Raw genomic sequence first — 13,766 nt, 5'->3', positions numbered from 1 at the left:
ACATTTAAAGAAAAGTGGAGAAAACTGGCTTCTGTAGATGAAAGGCCTCAGAAGGCCTCTGTCAAAAGACATCTTATGATTACAGAAGGATTAAAATGAAAGTAAGCATCTTTGTTGGTGCAAATGGCACTGACAAAATTGGGTCAATAATCTGAGCTTTTCTTCCTACACTTGATTGGATCTGAGGCAGACTGCAACAAAGAAAGAACAACATCAGAAAGTACAGATCAGCTTAAGGGTCAGGGGGGGAATAACGAGCCTGAGAACACAATATCTGTTTCTCCTTTTTTCTTCCTTTAGAAATAAAATCAAACCACATAAAAACCCTTAAGTTTCAGCAGGTAACAAGACCAAAAAACTACTTTTTTTAAGTGCTAATATATCAACTCTAGATATCAACAACTTTGAACATTTTAAACCTCACGTTTTCCGCAAGAAATGGGCATCATTCATGCATCTACCACAAAGATCTGATACTAAGATGCTTGATCAAATATTAGATAGCTGATCACTTCTCTACAAGTTATTAGTTTCCTGAAGATCTTTCTGTGCCAATGTCTGAAATGAAAACATACAATTATTCATGAGAGAAATGAAATTCTTAATAAAAGAATTATATAAAATTCATGTAAATTTAGCACAACAATAACTGGGCATTTCTAAATTTTACTATTGAAAGTTTTTCTAAATATATAAATTCTATAAAATATAAATCCTAACATACCTATTGGATAATCTTAAATAAGAAAATATTTCCAGAAAGTAAATATGGAAGAAAATGTAGTGTATTAAATTAAACTATATTTTAACATACTTTAAAGCTAGCTATAAATGTCTTCTATTAAAATAGAGCATGACAAATACTGTGTTCATTTTATAAACAACCAAAGTAAGAGGTTAAAAGCAATCTGAAGTGCTCCCACACTATCTGAAAATAAGTTTCCAATAATTGAATCCAAAGTTCTGGAAATCATAAAAATTTGTAATAAGGAAGTTTTAGGATCAAATATAATCAAAGTATAATTTATGCCTATCAAAACCAAAAAGCTTTTAAGCATTATGATAGTTAAACTTCTTCAGTGCATTAATCCTCTAATAACAGTTTCAGTCAAGGGGATGTTGTGAGGTCAGGTTTGAATTTTTTTTAACTTCGTTTGAAATTGTACATATTCTCTTTATATATTGATATAACTTGCCTTATGCAGCATCTAATTCTCCAAGACTCAAAACATTTCACAGATTTATATCATGACCTTAGTTTTGTTTGTTGTTGCTGCTTTGGTTTTTATTTATTTATTTTTGGCTGCGTTGGGTCTTTGTTGCTGTGCGTGGGCTTTCTCTAGTTGTGGTGAGCGGGGGCTACTCTTCCTTGCGGTGAATGAGCTTCTCATTGCTGTGGCTTCCCTTGTTGCAGAGCATGGGCTCTAGGTGCACAAGCTTCAGTAGTTGTGGCACGTGGGCTCAATAGTTGTGGCTCGCGGGCTCTAGAGCGCAGGCTCAGTAGTTGTGGCGCACGGGCTTAGCTGCTCCGTGGAATGGGGGAATCTTCCCAGACCAGGGCTCGAACCCGTGTCCCCTGCATTGGCAGGGGGATTCTTAACCACTGCGCCACCAGGGAAGCCCTGTTTTGTTCTTTTGTATCTAGTGCAAATCCATGTGAAGGGTACAATACTAATTCAGTGAGATGTGTTCCAGTAAAACCATTCTTACCAGTAAGTAAAAACAAGTGCTGAACAAAAGTTAAACAATCAATTATGGCTTACCAACTGCAAAAATTCTATTTCTGTTTGGAGAGCATCATAAACACTTTGCATGTCATCTTCCTTATAAAGTTCTAATTCTTTTTTAAGTCTGTTTTAAAGGAAAAATTCACTCTATTAATTAGTTCATTAGTAAACTTTTATAATAATTCTTTATTACATGAATAGTGCCAGATTTGCAGCTTCTATTATCGGAATTTCAAGTTAACAGTAAAGAATTTGGAAAGAAATTTTAATTCTCTATAATTTTGTAAGGAACCAGCCATTAAAATTAGTTTAGGAAAGATAATTGGAGGAACAAGAATTTGAAAGAAGAAATAAAGCTATCTCGTTTTTCAGGTAATTTGAAAACATACTTGGAAAACCCATGAATCAGTGATAAAACCAACTCAAACAATAAAATAATTCAGTAGGGTGACAAGATACAAAATTAGCAAACAAAACTAAGTAGCCTTCATTGTCACCAGCAATAATTAACATGACTTTTTCATGGATAGGACATCATAAAAATGTTAACTATCCCCAGTTAAATAAAACTTAATTTGACCCTAATAAAAATACTAACACTTTTTTCCGCTGGTGCTAGGCAAATTTGATTCTAAAGTTCATATGAAAAAAGAAAAAGAACATTCTAGAAAAGCCCTTGAATTTTTTTTTTCCAAGAAAGCCCTGAAAAAAGAGAAAACAAAGAAAGGTGACTAGCCCTGTGAGATATTAAATCATACCATTAATCCTTTATAATTAAAAGAGTGCAGTAGTGGCATATAAATAGAGCAGTGGAACACAGAAGACAGAAATAGCTTAAAAGGGACAAGTGGACATTTAGCATATGCTAAAGGAGCTTCCTCAAACCACTGTAAAAGACTGACTTTTTAATAAGCTGTGTTAGAAAAACCGGATAGCTATGTGCTCTGTGGCTATAGATGGATTGTCAAAGCTAAAATTGGCTCTGTATCTCATAGCATACACCAAAATATACTCTAACTGGATCAAAGATTTAAGTGTAAAAAATGAAACTAAGGACAAAGTGAAAGAATAGGGAAATTCCTTTATAAGCTGGTTGTGGCCAAGAACTTTCTCACTATGGCTCAAAATATAAATGAAAAATGAGTACTCAATTCAACTACATTTAAAAAATTGTATAGCAAAACACATGAGTAAAGTCAAAAGATGACAATCTGAGAGAAAATACTTGCCACATACCTCACAGATAAAAGTGTAATCTCTCTAATATGTAAAGGGACTTTAAAATCAAGGGGAAAAAAGACCAAAACTCTGATTAAAAAATGGGGGAAAGTCATAAACAGTCACTTCACAGAAAAAAGTATAAAAATCATCCCTAAACATCTGAAAAGTGCTTAATATTACTCGTGATAAAAATATGGTCAATTTCACTCATAATAAAGACTTGAAAATTTACTACACAGGTATATAATTTCTCATCTATCAGATTGGTAAAACTCCAAAAACTTGATAACACACTTTCTTCATAAGGTTGTGGATAAACACCTGTACTCAGACATTGATGGGGGAATTTAAAATGGTTAAACTTCAAAGGAGGAGAATTTGGCAGTATATAACAAAACTACATTTATATTTTCCTTTTGACTTTGCCAATCCACATCAGTAATACACCCTATAAAAACAAACAACATATGCACAAAGTTATTGTTGCATTATTATTTGTAATCACAAAGTATTGTCAACAACCTGTGTCCATTCTTATGAGACTGGTTGAATAAACTATAGCACATCCATATAATGGAGTATTATACAGTATAAAAAGAATGAAGATAAAGATGAAAAGAAACACAGAAAGGATAAACCAGTAACTAGTGAAATGGTCACCTACAGCAGTGAGTGAAAATGGGGTGGAATAGATATGGAATGAAATGAAACTCATCTGGGTATATCTTTTTTATATACTCCTGACTTTTGAATCTTGATGATTATTTACATATTTGACAAATAAAATTAAATAAATAAAGTTGAGGAAAAGACCATGAAGTTTAACACAAAATAACAGTTGAGTTAAACACAAACAGAAACAAATAAACCTGTTTTTCAAATTTATAATCACAGATTAAAAAAAAAAGAATTCAAGTAATTTTCAAACATAGTAGTCTATAACCCTCAGTGGGATATGTTGTAAGGCAATAAGAATTATAAAGGAATCTTAAATTTTATTTACTACTTTTATTGTTAGTGAAGGTACACAGCTAGTTAATTCTAAAATTATTTTACAAGATTGTAAGAAATGGATAATTACATTGATGCTGTTAAGAACCAGAGTTTTCACTAGAAGAAAGAAGATATACATAGAAAATGGAGGGAAGAGGAGAAAAAAAACCTGTCATTTTGGATGTGAATGGAAGGGATCAGTATAAAAAAAATCATGATTTAAAAAAATGGTATTTTTATTTCTGTCCGTTTAAAGTATTCAGAAGCAATGACACCCAGTAGTAATGAGCACATCTAGCATGCTAATCTTAGCTTCTAAAACCAGTACCAACTAAAAGATACCAGGACTCCTTGAAATAATTGGTCCCAGGGCTGAGGTAGGTATTATAATATACAAGATGAGCCTAGAATATTCTGTTGCACAAGAAGGAAGGAAAGTGACCAAAAACTGATGGGAAAATGTCAAAAGACACAAAATTTTTGTTCAAGCGACTGCCTCTAGCCAAATCTGGGACAATTTGAGCATCAAAAATAGTGACAATAATGTATTATAACACATGAAATAAAAAAGAAATCCATGAATCCATAGAAAATCTTAAAAAGGAGAAATTAAAAGGATGGGGTAAGAGGAAGGGGAACTTCTGTCTTTTTTTCCCCCAGAATTTTACTAGCTAATAAAACACCATCAATGTGACATCTATGACTAACTTAACTGGATGACCTTTTCACTGAAGAGGCAACAGCACTGATTTACTACTTCATATAAATGCATTTAGAGTCTCTCAGTAGCAGGTGTATATTAACTTTTGTGCTGTTTCCATTGCAAACGTGCTGTTCACAAAACCACTCTATCTTCAAATGTTCAGAAAGAAAATCCCATGCTATTGACTTTGTGGCTTCATTTCTGAAACAAACTTCCTGCTGTATTAAACAAGTATAAACATTGGTTATAAAAAGTGTAAAACCATTCTAAGAAGAAGTGTTGTAGGTAAAAAAATGCCTGAAATGTTTCAAGTTGTCTGGTATGTTACTGTTGCAGTAAATAAAAAGTCATGATGAAGAACTGTATTTTGGTGACCCTGGTGTTGAGTAATAATAAAAAATAATAGGTGTTGGGAGTTTGAAGTGGTCCAGTATATACTGCTATTCTTGCCCACCTGAATTCTGCCCATCTGAGAAGTTAAGGAAGGTCAAGATGTCAAGTTTGCTACTAATATAGCAGTGACTGGAGAATGTGGCTTATATCTGCACGCAAAGGATTTACTAACACTGAACCCCAGACTTAGACTAATGTAACTCACACCAGTAGAGACAGAATTGGATGCCACAAGCTTTCTTTCATGGAGTCCTACCACTGTAAAACTTAAGGGATAGAGGAGCAGAGTGGAACATACACTCTGAGGCAGGCCATACTCCAGAGAGATAAGGAAAAGAAAGCTGGGCTTCGGTTTATCCTTCCAAACTCACCAATCAGACTGAATCACTCCTCTCCACCACAGAATAAGAAAGAAGGAGTTCTGGGAGGGACAACAAGGAGGGTTAAACCAGTAAAGCTTTTTCTTCATGGAAGAAAAAAACCAGGAGTGGAAAGAAGAATTCCATGGGTCTATCTCAGGGGTTAATATATACCGTGTCTTTGCAAATAACACTGAAAATAGATAAGGAAATTTTATCTTCTTTGTAGTAAAAATAAAATATGTAGACTCAATCACTGGAACAAATATTTATTAAACACTAAGTACCCTGGACTATGTTAGATTCAGACACTGATAGAAAAATGAAGAAGTAGTAGAGGGAGTTCCCAGTTAAGTGGGAGAAACTGATACACATAAATATCATAGAATATGATCAATGATATAACAGAATTATAAACATATTCTCTATGAACACAGAGAAAGGAACAGTAGAGGAATGCTTTCATAATTTATTATGTTTATTCCTTCATTTATTTATTCAATACCTACTATATGCCAACCTCTGTACCAAGGTATTAGATCATGAGTATACAATGGTAAACAAAGTAGACAAGATCTTTCCCCTAACTGAGCACATGATGACACAGACATAAATAAAATAAAGCACATAAATATGTAATTACAAAATGGAATCTGTGCTATCAAGGAAAAAATACAGTGTGTTATTAGGAAAAACAGGTTATAAAATTTAGATCACAGGGATCCTTCTCTGAGGAAATATTTCAACTGAGATCTAAAGGATACTGCATGTCCCATCAGGTAGGAGACAAGCAGGCAAGGGGCAAACAGATAACTTGAGGAGAAAGAAAGGCATAGATAAAGGTCTTAGGTGGAAGAAAGCTCGGAGTGCTTTAAGGAGCAGAGTGAGAAGGGGACCATGGTTGAAAATAACATCAGGGAGGTGGTCATATACCATATTGTGACGAGTCATGGACTTTAGGTTTTATTATGTTCATTATGAAGCCGTTGATGATTTTAATAAGGGGGCTGACACGATTCAATTTATAATGCAATGAAGGTTGCAAGAGTGGATGACGGGAAAGCAGAGAGAGATTGTTACTGTGATCCAGGTGAGAGAGAGTAGTGGCTAGAACTAGGATGGTAGCCATGGAGAGAGAAGTGGAAGGACTCAAGAAATATTTTGGAAGTAAAAGCAATAAAACTTGGTGATGGACGGGGGTAGGGTGAGAATGATGAGATTTCTGAACACACCAAACATGCCTGCTACATTTTGGGTTTACTCAGGAAAAATTACATGTGAGCTAGGCCTTGAAGACTAAATCAGATTTTGAACTAATAGAGAAAAAAGAGAAAGATACAGAGGTGTGAAGTCCTGTGGCGTATTTGGAATTCCACAAATAGTATTCTGATGAACTAGTGGAATAGAGTATGTGATAGAAATGCAGGGAGATAGCACAGATTATGTTTTTGTTTGTTTAATCAGGGCAGCATCACTTCAGATCTATTTCTATGTTTATATTAAATTCTTGGGAATTCAGAACTGGAGCTTAGGAAGGAGGGATTAGTGACAAAGATTTGGAAATTATCTATGGATGACAACTAAAACTTTAGACCAGATTAGATAGCCCATGGAGAGTACAAAGTAAGAAAACAATCAATGACTAACCTTTAGGGAGACTACACTTAAAGGACAGGCAGGAGAAAAAAATGAGAAAGAAGCCTGAAAGGCATGAAATTCACATGGATAATATGAAATAAAAATGAAATCATAAGTAATTATACAATTATAATTATGTCTAATAATTATAGAGCATTTACTGTGTACCAAGCACTGTTGTAAGGGCTTTATATATATTAAGACATTTAATTTTTGCTATAGTCTTGTGAGGTAGGGCCATTATTAACCTCATTTTATAGATGTAGGGAATGAGGCATAGACAAGTTAAATTGCTTGTCCAAGGTCACTAACCTAGTAAATAGCAGAGGTGGGATTCAAAGGTGTTTGTAATCTTAACCTCTATGCTTACTGCCTCTCGAGACCCTGAGATTTCTATCCTCCCTGGACTACGTGAAAAAACTAGCTTGGTATGTTATACAATCCTCAGGGACGCTTCTTAGAAATTAACACAACCTCTGGTTTAGGTATTAATCATAGCAATATTCTATAAGTTAGTTGCTTTAACATGTGTTAATTAATGAGCCCACACTCTTCACATTAGAATCTTTTAAATAAACAAACATCTTGTAATTTATAAATAGGGGAAGATTACTTAAAGCAGGGACCATTAAACTGTTGTGGATATAAAGTACTGGTTCTCAAATGTAAAATAGATAGCTAGTGGGAAGCAGCCGCATAGCACAGGGAAATCAGCTCCATGCTCTGTGACCACCTAGAGGAGTGGGACAGAGAGTGTGGGAGGGAGATGTAAGAGGGAGGAGATATGGTGATATATGTATATGTATAGCTGATTCACTTTGTTATAAAGCAGAAACTAACACACCATTGTAAAGCAGTTATACTCTAATATAAAGGTGTTAAAAAAATAAATAAATAAAGTACTAGTTCTCTCCATTAATGGATGGCATTAAGTTAGAGTCCAACAAGCAACCTGGACATGACAGGTTAACTTTATAAAAACATAATCATTACAAAAGAATTTCAATAATATAGACAGAATAAAATATGCATCAAAATTTTCTAATTACAAAAAGTAGAAACAATAAGTTCATAGAGATGAAGTTTTAATTTTTTGTAATTAATTTTTTGTAACCCAGTAATTGCTTTCTTACTGGTTAAAGTTTAATAAAAGTAGAAGTACAATTTTAATAACTTTAAAATAAAACTGGTTCTGAACTGGGGACAATTTTGCCCACCAGTCTCTGCCCAGGGGGCACTGAGCAATATCTGGAGTCATTTTTGGTTTGTCACAACTGGGGGTGGGTGGCGCTACTGGCATCTAGTTGGTAGAGGCCAGGAATGCTAATAAACATCTTACCCTGCATAGGACAGCTCTCCCACAACAAAGAATATCCTGACCCAAAATCTCAACAGTGCCAAGGCTGAGAAACCCTGCTATAAAAATAGCACCTATACCAAGAGTCGTTAAACTTGAAAATTTAAGATAAAGGCAATTACTATAGAATTCAGTATACATTTGAACACACAGATGAAAAAGATTATTCTATTCCAAAATTTAGGAATAAAACCAACTTAATTTTGGCCTTAATGATGTTCAGTAAATGTCAGATCATTTTTTGCCATCATTAGCTCCTTGTTATTGCGCTAATTATAAGACTGATGGCCCTCTTTTCTAAAATCTTTACACTTAGTATTTTGACTCTGCTCTTCACACTTGAAATAACTTTTATGGAACATACCAGAAGGGAAACTAAGCTACACATATTAAAGAATTTAAAGTGGGAATTGATAAACATTGGCATTTCATTCAATAACTGCTAAGATGCAAAGAACGGACTAGGTATATTGATTGATGTTTCTTTCTATCCAAATTTCTTTTGTCACCATCTGTGAAGGAAAAGCTCTCTCTAACAAATTTTGTGTGCTTAATTTTAATCCAGGGCAAATTTTTATGACCGAGTGATAAACAAAACTGGAGTTCATATTGGAAGCCCCTTTACTACTAACTATAATGATACCAGTGGGCATTACCATTTTTAAAAGTGTAAAAAAATCAATGAGCAGACTGTCATTACAGAAACTCATTCTGCATCAAACGTATCACCCAAGAGATTGATATTTCATGCTTATAAAACAACATAAAATTAAATTGCAGATATTTTCTCACAATCTACTAAAATTATGGCCTAAGGCAATACACTGCTAATATGAAGCATTTGTTCAGCTCTAGTGGACTTATTTCCTATATGATTTATGTGAAAGAAGTCTTCATTTGCCTCTTCGTAGATCTGGCAATGAGGTTTCTGTTTCTTACATTAAATGTAGAAAGTATAAGAAGTTCTTTAAAATTAAGCCAGCAAATATAACACTGAATTATTAATAAATAACAGTGAAATTAATAAACTGGGGGGGTGCTCCTTTGGTATATAATTATGTCATTTCAAACCTCAGCCATTCTTTCATTATCCAAGTGCATTAAAAAAATCTAAATATTCCATACAGAAAATACATTTTCAATCTTTAGGCCCCAAACCAGTGTGACAGATTTCAAGTAAAACAGTAGACTGTGTTTTTTTCCCCTGAAATCTAGAAGGACCAAAAATAATTTCAATCATTTCACTCCGGAAAGTTAGGGATAATAAAAAAGAGAGTTGTGGAAACAATACTATATCTTAATCTGTTAGGATATGAATAACTCTGAGACCATGAGGTATATGAAAAGATAAAATTGATTTCAACCTTATCAACCTGATGCATCGTGAAACTTATGTGTAGCACTTTCTAGCCAGTAAAGTGTTTGCTTATTAGTATGTTTCAGAATACACATAGAAGGAAATAATTTCTTAAACGAGCTTTAAAAAAAAAAAGCAACTGTGCATTTAGTTTTATGCTGAAATCACTTGACAACTTGGAAAATTATCAGATTTTATACCAAAGTATAATAGGCAATTCTTACCTTAAGCATTCAGCATCATTTTGAGGCTTTTCACTAATTTTTATTTTTTCTGCCTCTAGGTACTTGGTAGTGCAAACGGCTTCCTTTTTTTTATCTTCAAAACCTAAACAATTAAGAAAATTCTTACAATCTTTAAAAAATTAAACATAAAGGTTATCTTTATTCATTCATAAGAACAATACTCAATTTTGGTGCTTCACGTAAAATATATGTACTAGTGATTTTTATTTTTCTACTTTAATGTAGCAATTAAAGGCACACACAAAAAAGATCTTAACAAAATTTGTGACATTAAAAATACCAGATCTAACACTGATCAATTCAGCACTTTACCTGTTCCTTTTTTACGTCAATAGCAGCACTACATCCCAATAGGTGAATACATTTTGAAAGAATAATACTACCCTATAGTAGATATATAACAATATTCATCAGCAAAATAAACTAACTCATAAAGGTAATACCTTTAAGCTCTCTCTGCAAAGTAAATAATTCTTGTATCAATTCACTCTTTTGTTTTTGAAGTTCATTTAACTGGCCACTATCATGTTCCACTGACTTCATTTCTAGAAACAAATAGACAAAAACCAAAAAACATATTTTAACTATTTTAAGTTTTGCTTTATGTATGTCAGGAATGATTAAGTTTTTCTTGTGTAGTAAAAATTTAAGCAGTATATGGTCAATTTTAAGTCCCAACAGCTTCCCTTGGCCACATAGGAACTGTTTCTTCATAAACTGACCAGCATTATTTAAGCAACAACTGGATTCAAAAGAACAAGTTAGTTGAAGGTTAGACTGCTGAATGAGAATTCAAAATAGTGTCATATTACTAAGTAAAACAAGCTTCCCAATGAAATTAGAAAACTCTACTCACTTTTTGGTTACCATGAACAATGCTGCTATGAACATTCATGTACAAGTTCTTACGTAGACATATGGTTTCAATTATCTTGAAATACCAGGGAGTGGAACTGTGGGTCATAGGGTAACTCTAGGTGTAACATTTTGAGAAACTGTCAAACTGTTTTCCAAAGTAGTTGTATAATTGTACATTTCTACCAGCAATGTATGAGGTTTCCAATTTCTCCACAGCCTATCCAACACGCTTATCTACTCGTTTATTATAGCCAGGCTAGGGGCATCTCATTGTGGTTTTGATTTGCATTTTCCTATTTTGAACGTCTTTCATGTGTGGCCATTTGTATGCTTTTGGATAAATGCCTTTTTAAATACTTTGTCCATTAAAAAAACTGGGTTATTTTTCTTTTTATTGTTTAGTTGTAAGAGTTCTTTATATATTCTGGATGCTAGTCCCTTATTAGATACATGATTTGCCAATATTTTCTACAATTCTGTGGGTTGTCTTTTCACTTTTTTGATAGTGTCCTTTAAACTCGAGTTTTAATTTTGATGAAGTCCAAGTTATCTATTCTTTTGTTGCTTGTGAATACCTAGAAAACCATTTCCTAATCCTAAGTTATGAAGTTGTTATTTAGCAGGCAGTTAGGTAACATGATTAGGTCCAAACCTTGCTTTTAAGATTTTTTTTTAAAAGAGTGTGTCCAGAAGAGCCTTAAGTCTAAGGCTAATTTAATCTTGCTATTAAGGCAGGACTCTTCTGTTTAATGAGATCTTTCTATTCTGACAGGATGGAAATGAATGTCTCCCAGTCCTGTGTGAGCTCTTAGAATTGTCGACCTTATGACTCCTCAGCAGTTTTTCTTCACTCAGCCTAGTGGTTTTCCTGTACGTATGCACAGAGTAATATACAGCCAAAGGCTCAAAGCAACCTCTATGAAGATTTCTGGAGGTTTTTGTCTGTGTAGTTCTTTCCTCTCAAGTACATTGTCCCGAAAATTTCAGCTAACTTAGCCTCCCTGAACTCCAATCTTTGTATCCTCAACTCAATCAGACCACTCTGCTTTGCTTAAGTTCCCCCTTTCAGTCCTGCTGTCAAAGAATTGCATCCAGGTTAAAAAGCTAGGGTAATCATACCTCATGTGTTTCCCTTCTCTCAGTAATCATAGTCTTGAACAGTCTCTTTTCCTCAATATGTAAAAATAGTTTTTAATATATTTTCTTCAGTTCTAGCTGTTTGTGTTGTGCTCCTTCCTGATTATAAGTGAAAGTTCTCCACATACTATTTAAAGTATCCTTTTACTTGTCTATCTCCCATAGTAGACCATAAGCTCCTTAAAAACAGGAGCTTTCATTTATCTTTAAACTCCAATTCTTGTACAGTGCTTGTCATATATACACAGAACACATAGCATGTGCTCAAGAGAGTGTGCTGAACTGAACTCAAATAAATCATATAATTAAAAATTTTTATTATCCATGTTTTTGTCAATTAATTTAAAATTAACAGTTCTTTGAAAAAAATTAATAAACTCACATTTATGCTTCTGCTCCTTTAATAAATGAATATTTAAAATACAAACATAACTACATGCTAATAATTAAGAGAAGTATTCCAGGATACCATTACAATCTTTAAGAGATTTAAAAAGTGAAACTATATTTTATTCATTATTAACTGATTTATCAGACATTCTATGATATGATTTATGATTTAAAATGCCTTTGTAAAACTTGGGCAAGAGTGATAGAGAAATTTTGGACTTAAATATTCCTGAGGTAGAGAATGTATTATTTTTCTTAGTCCTAACTCTCTAGGCTAAATGGAAAAGGCATGGTTCCAAGATTGTTTCTTCCCTCCCAAAAAATAAGACAAGTGCATCAATTCCTATGACACTTACACAACAGAAAGAATAAACACAATGTTTGTGGTAATAACTTTTTTCCCACTTTTCTACTGCCTCATTTTTTTTTTTTTTTTTTTTTTTGTGGTACACGGGTCTCTCACTGTTGTGGCCTCTCCCGTTGTGGAGCACAGGTTCCGGACGCACAGGCTCAGCGGCCATGGCTCACGGGCCCAGCCGCTCTGCGGCATGTGGGATCTTCCTGGACCGGGGCACGAACCCATGTCCCCTGCATCAGCAGGCAGACTCTCAACCACTGCGCCACCAGGGAAGCCCTCTACTGCCTCATTTTAATTTTGTTATTACTTTTATTTTATAGCTTTATTGAGGTATAACTGATGTGGTGATAACTTTTTACTTCCTTCCACTGCTTAAAATCCAAGAAGTTCTAATCAAGCTAGGTTTTATGGCTATGAATATTAAACCAAAGTAAGACAATGAAAATTCATTCCCATCGTTTGACATGTGAATTGTCTTTCTCATATAACTGCACATACATTGCCTATCTTTAAAGAATACTAGCAAGCAAGGTGTGTAATATGCTTCCTCTTATCTAACATCCAAGAAAAACTGATTCACGAACTGGAAGAAAGAAATAAGGGGGACATTTTGAGAAAAATGTTGTGACAATCATTATAGTCATTATTTTGAAGCCAAAAGTGATGGACCCTTTTATCTATGAATTATCAGATGTTCAAAATAAATAAACATTTATTAATTTCACAAATATATACTGAATACCAAATACCAATGCTTCTAGTTGCTCAGGCCAAAAAAACTTGAAGTCAACTGTTAATGCCTCTCTTTCTCTCACACCCCACATCTAATCCATCATGAAATCCTACTTGTCCATCTTCAAAATTTATCCAGAATCCAAACACCTCTCACCATTTCAATTGCTTACAGTCTTGAACTAAACCATCATTATCTCTGGTCTGGATTACTGCCACTTTTCCCTAGGTTTCTGTTTCGGCTTTTACCTCCATTAAGTGTATTTTCAACTGAGGCCAAAGAAATCCTATTAACATA

At 33.9% G+C, this 13,766-nt stretch overlaps 1 protein-coding gene across 1 annotated transcript in view; it reads right to left on the bottom strand.

Annotated features, from left to right (window-relative positions):
- Positions 1–516: 516 nt before the first annotated feature.
- Positions 517–13,766, bottom strand: part of CCDC172 (coiled-coil domain containing 172) — a 49,567-nt gene continuing 36,317 nt past the window's right edge. Inside the window, exons 5-8 of the mRNA XM_024755906.1 lie at positions 10,437–10,538; positions 9,973–10,075; positions 1,764–1,851; positions 517–558 (exon numbers count right to left, since the gene is read on the bottom strand). Of these exons, the coding sequence (XP_024611674.1) occupies positions 517–558; positions 1,764–1,851; positions 9,973–10,075; positions 10,437–10,538 (335 nt within the window). The remainder of the gene's footprint in view (positions 559–1,763; positions 1,852–9,972; positions 10,076–10,436; positions 10,539–13,766) is intronic.

Source organism: Neophocaena asiaeorientalis, unplaced genomic scaffold (assembly GCF_003031525.2).
Source record: "Neophocaena asiaeorientalis asiaeorientalis breed wild unplaced genomic scaffold, Neophocaena_asiaeorientalis_V1.1 scaffold85, whole genome shotgun sequence".
In the NCBI taxonomy this organism is placed as follows: Eukaryota; Metazoa; Chordata; class Mammalia; order Artiodactyla; family Phocoenidae; genus Neophocaena; species Neophocaena asiaeorientalis.
This window is presented reverse-complemented; position numbering and strand designations above follow the sequence as displayed.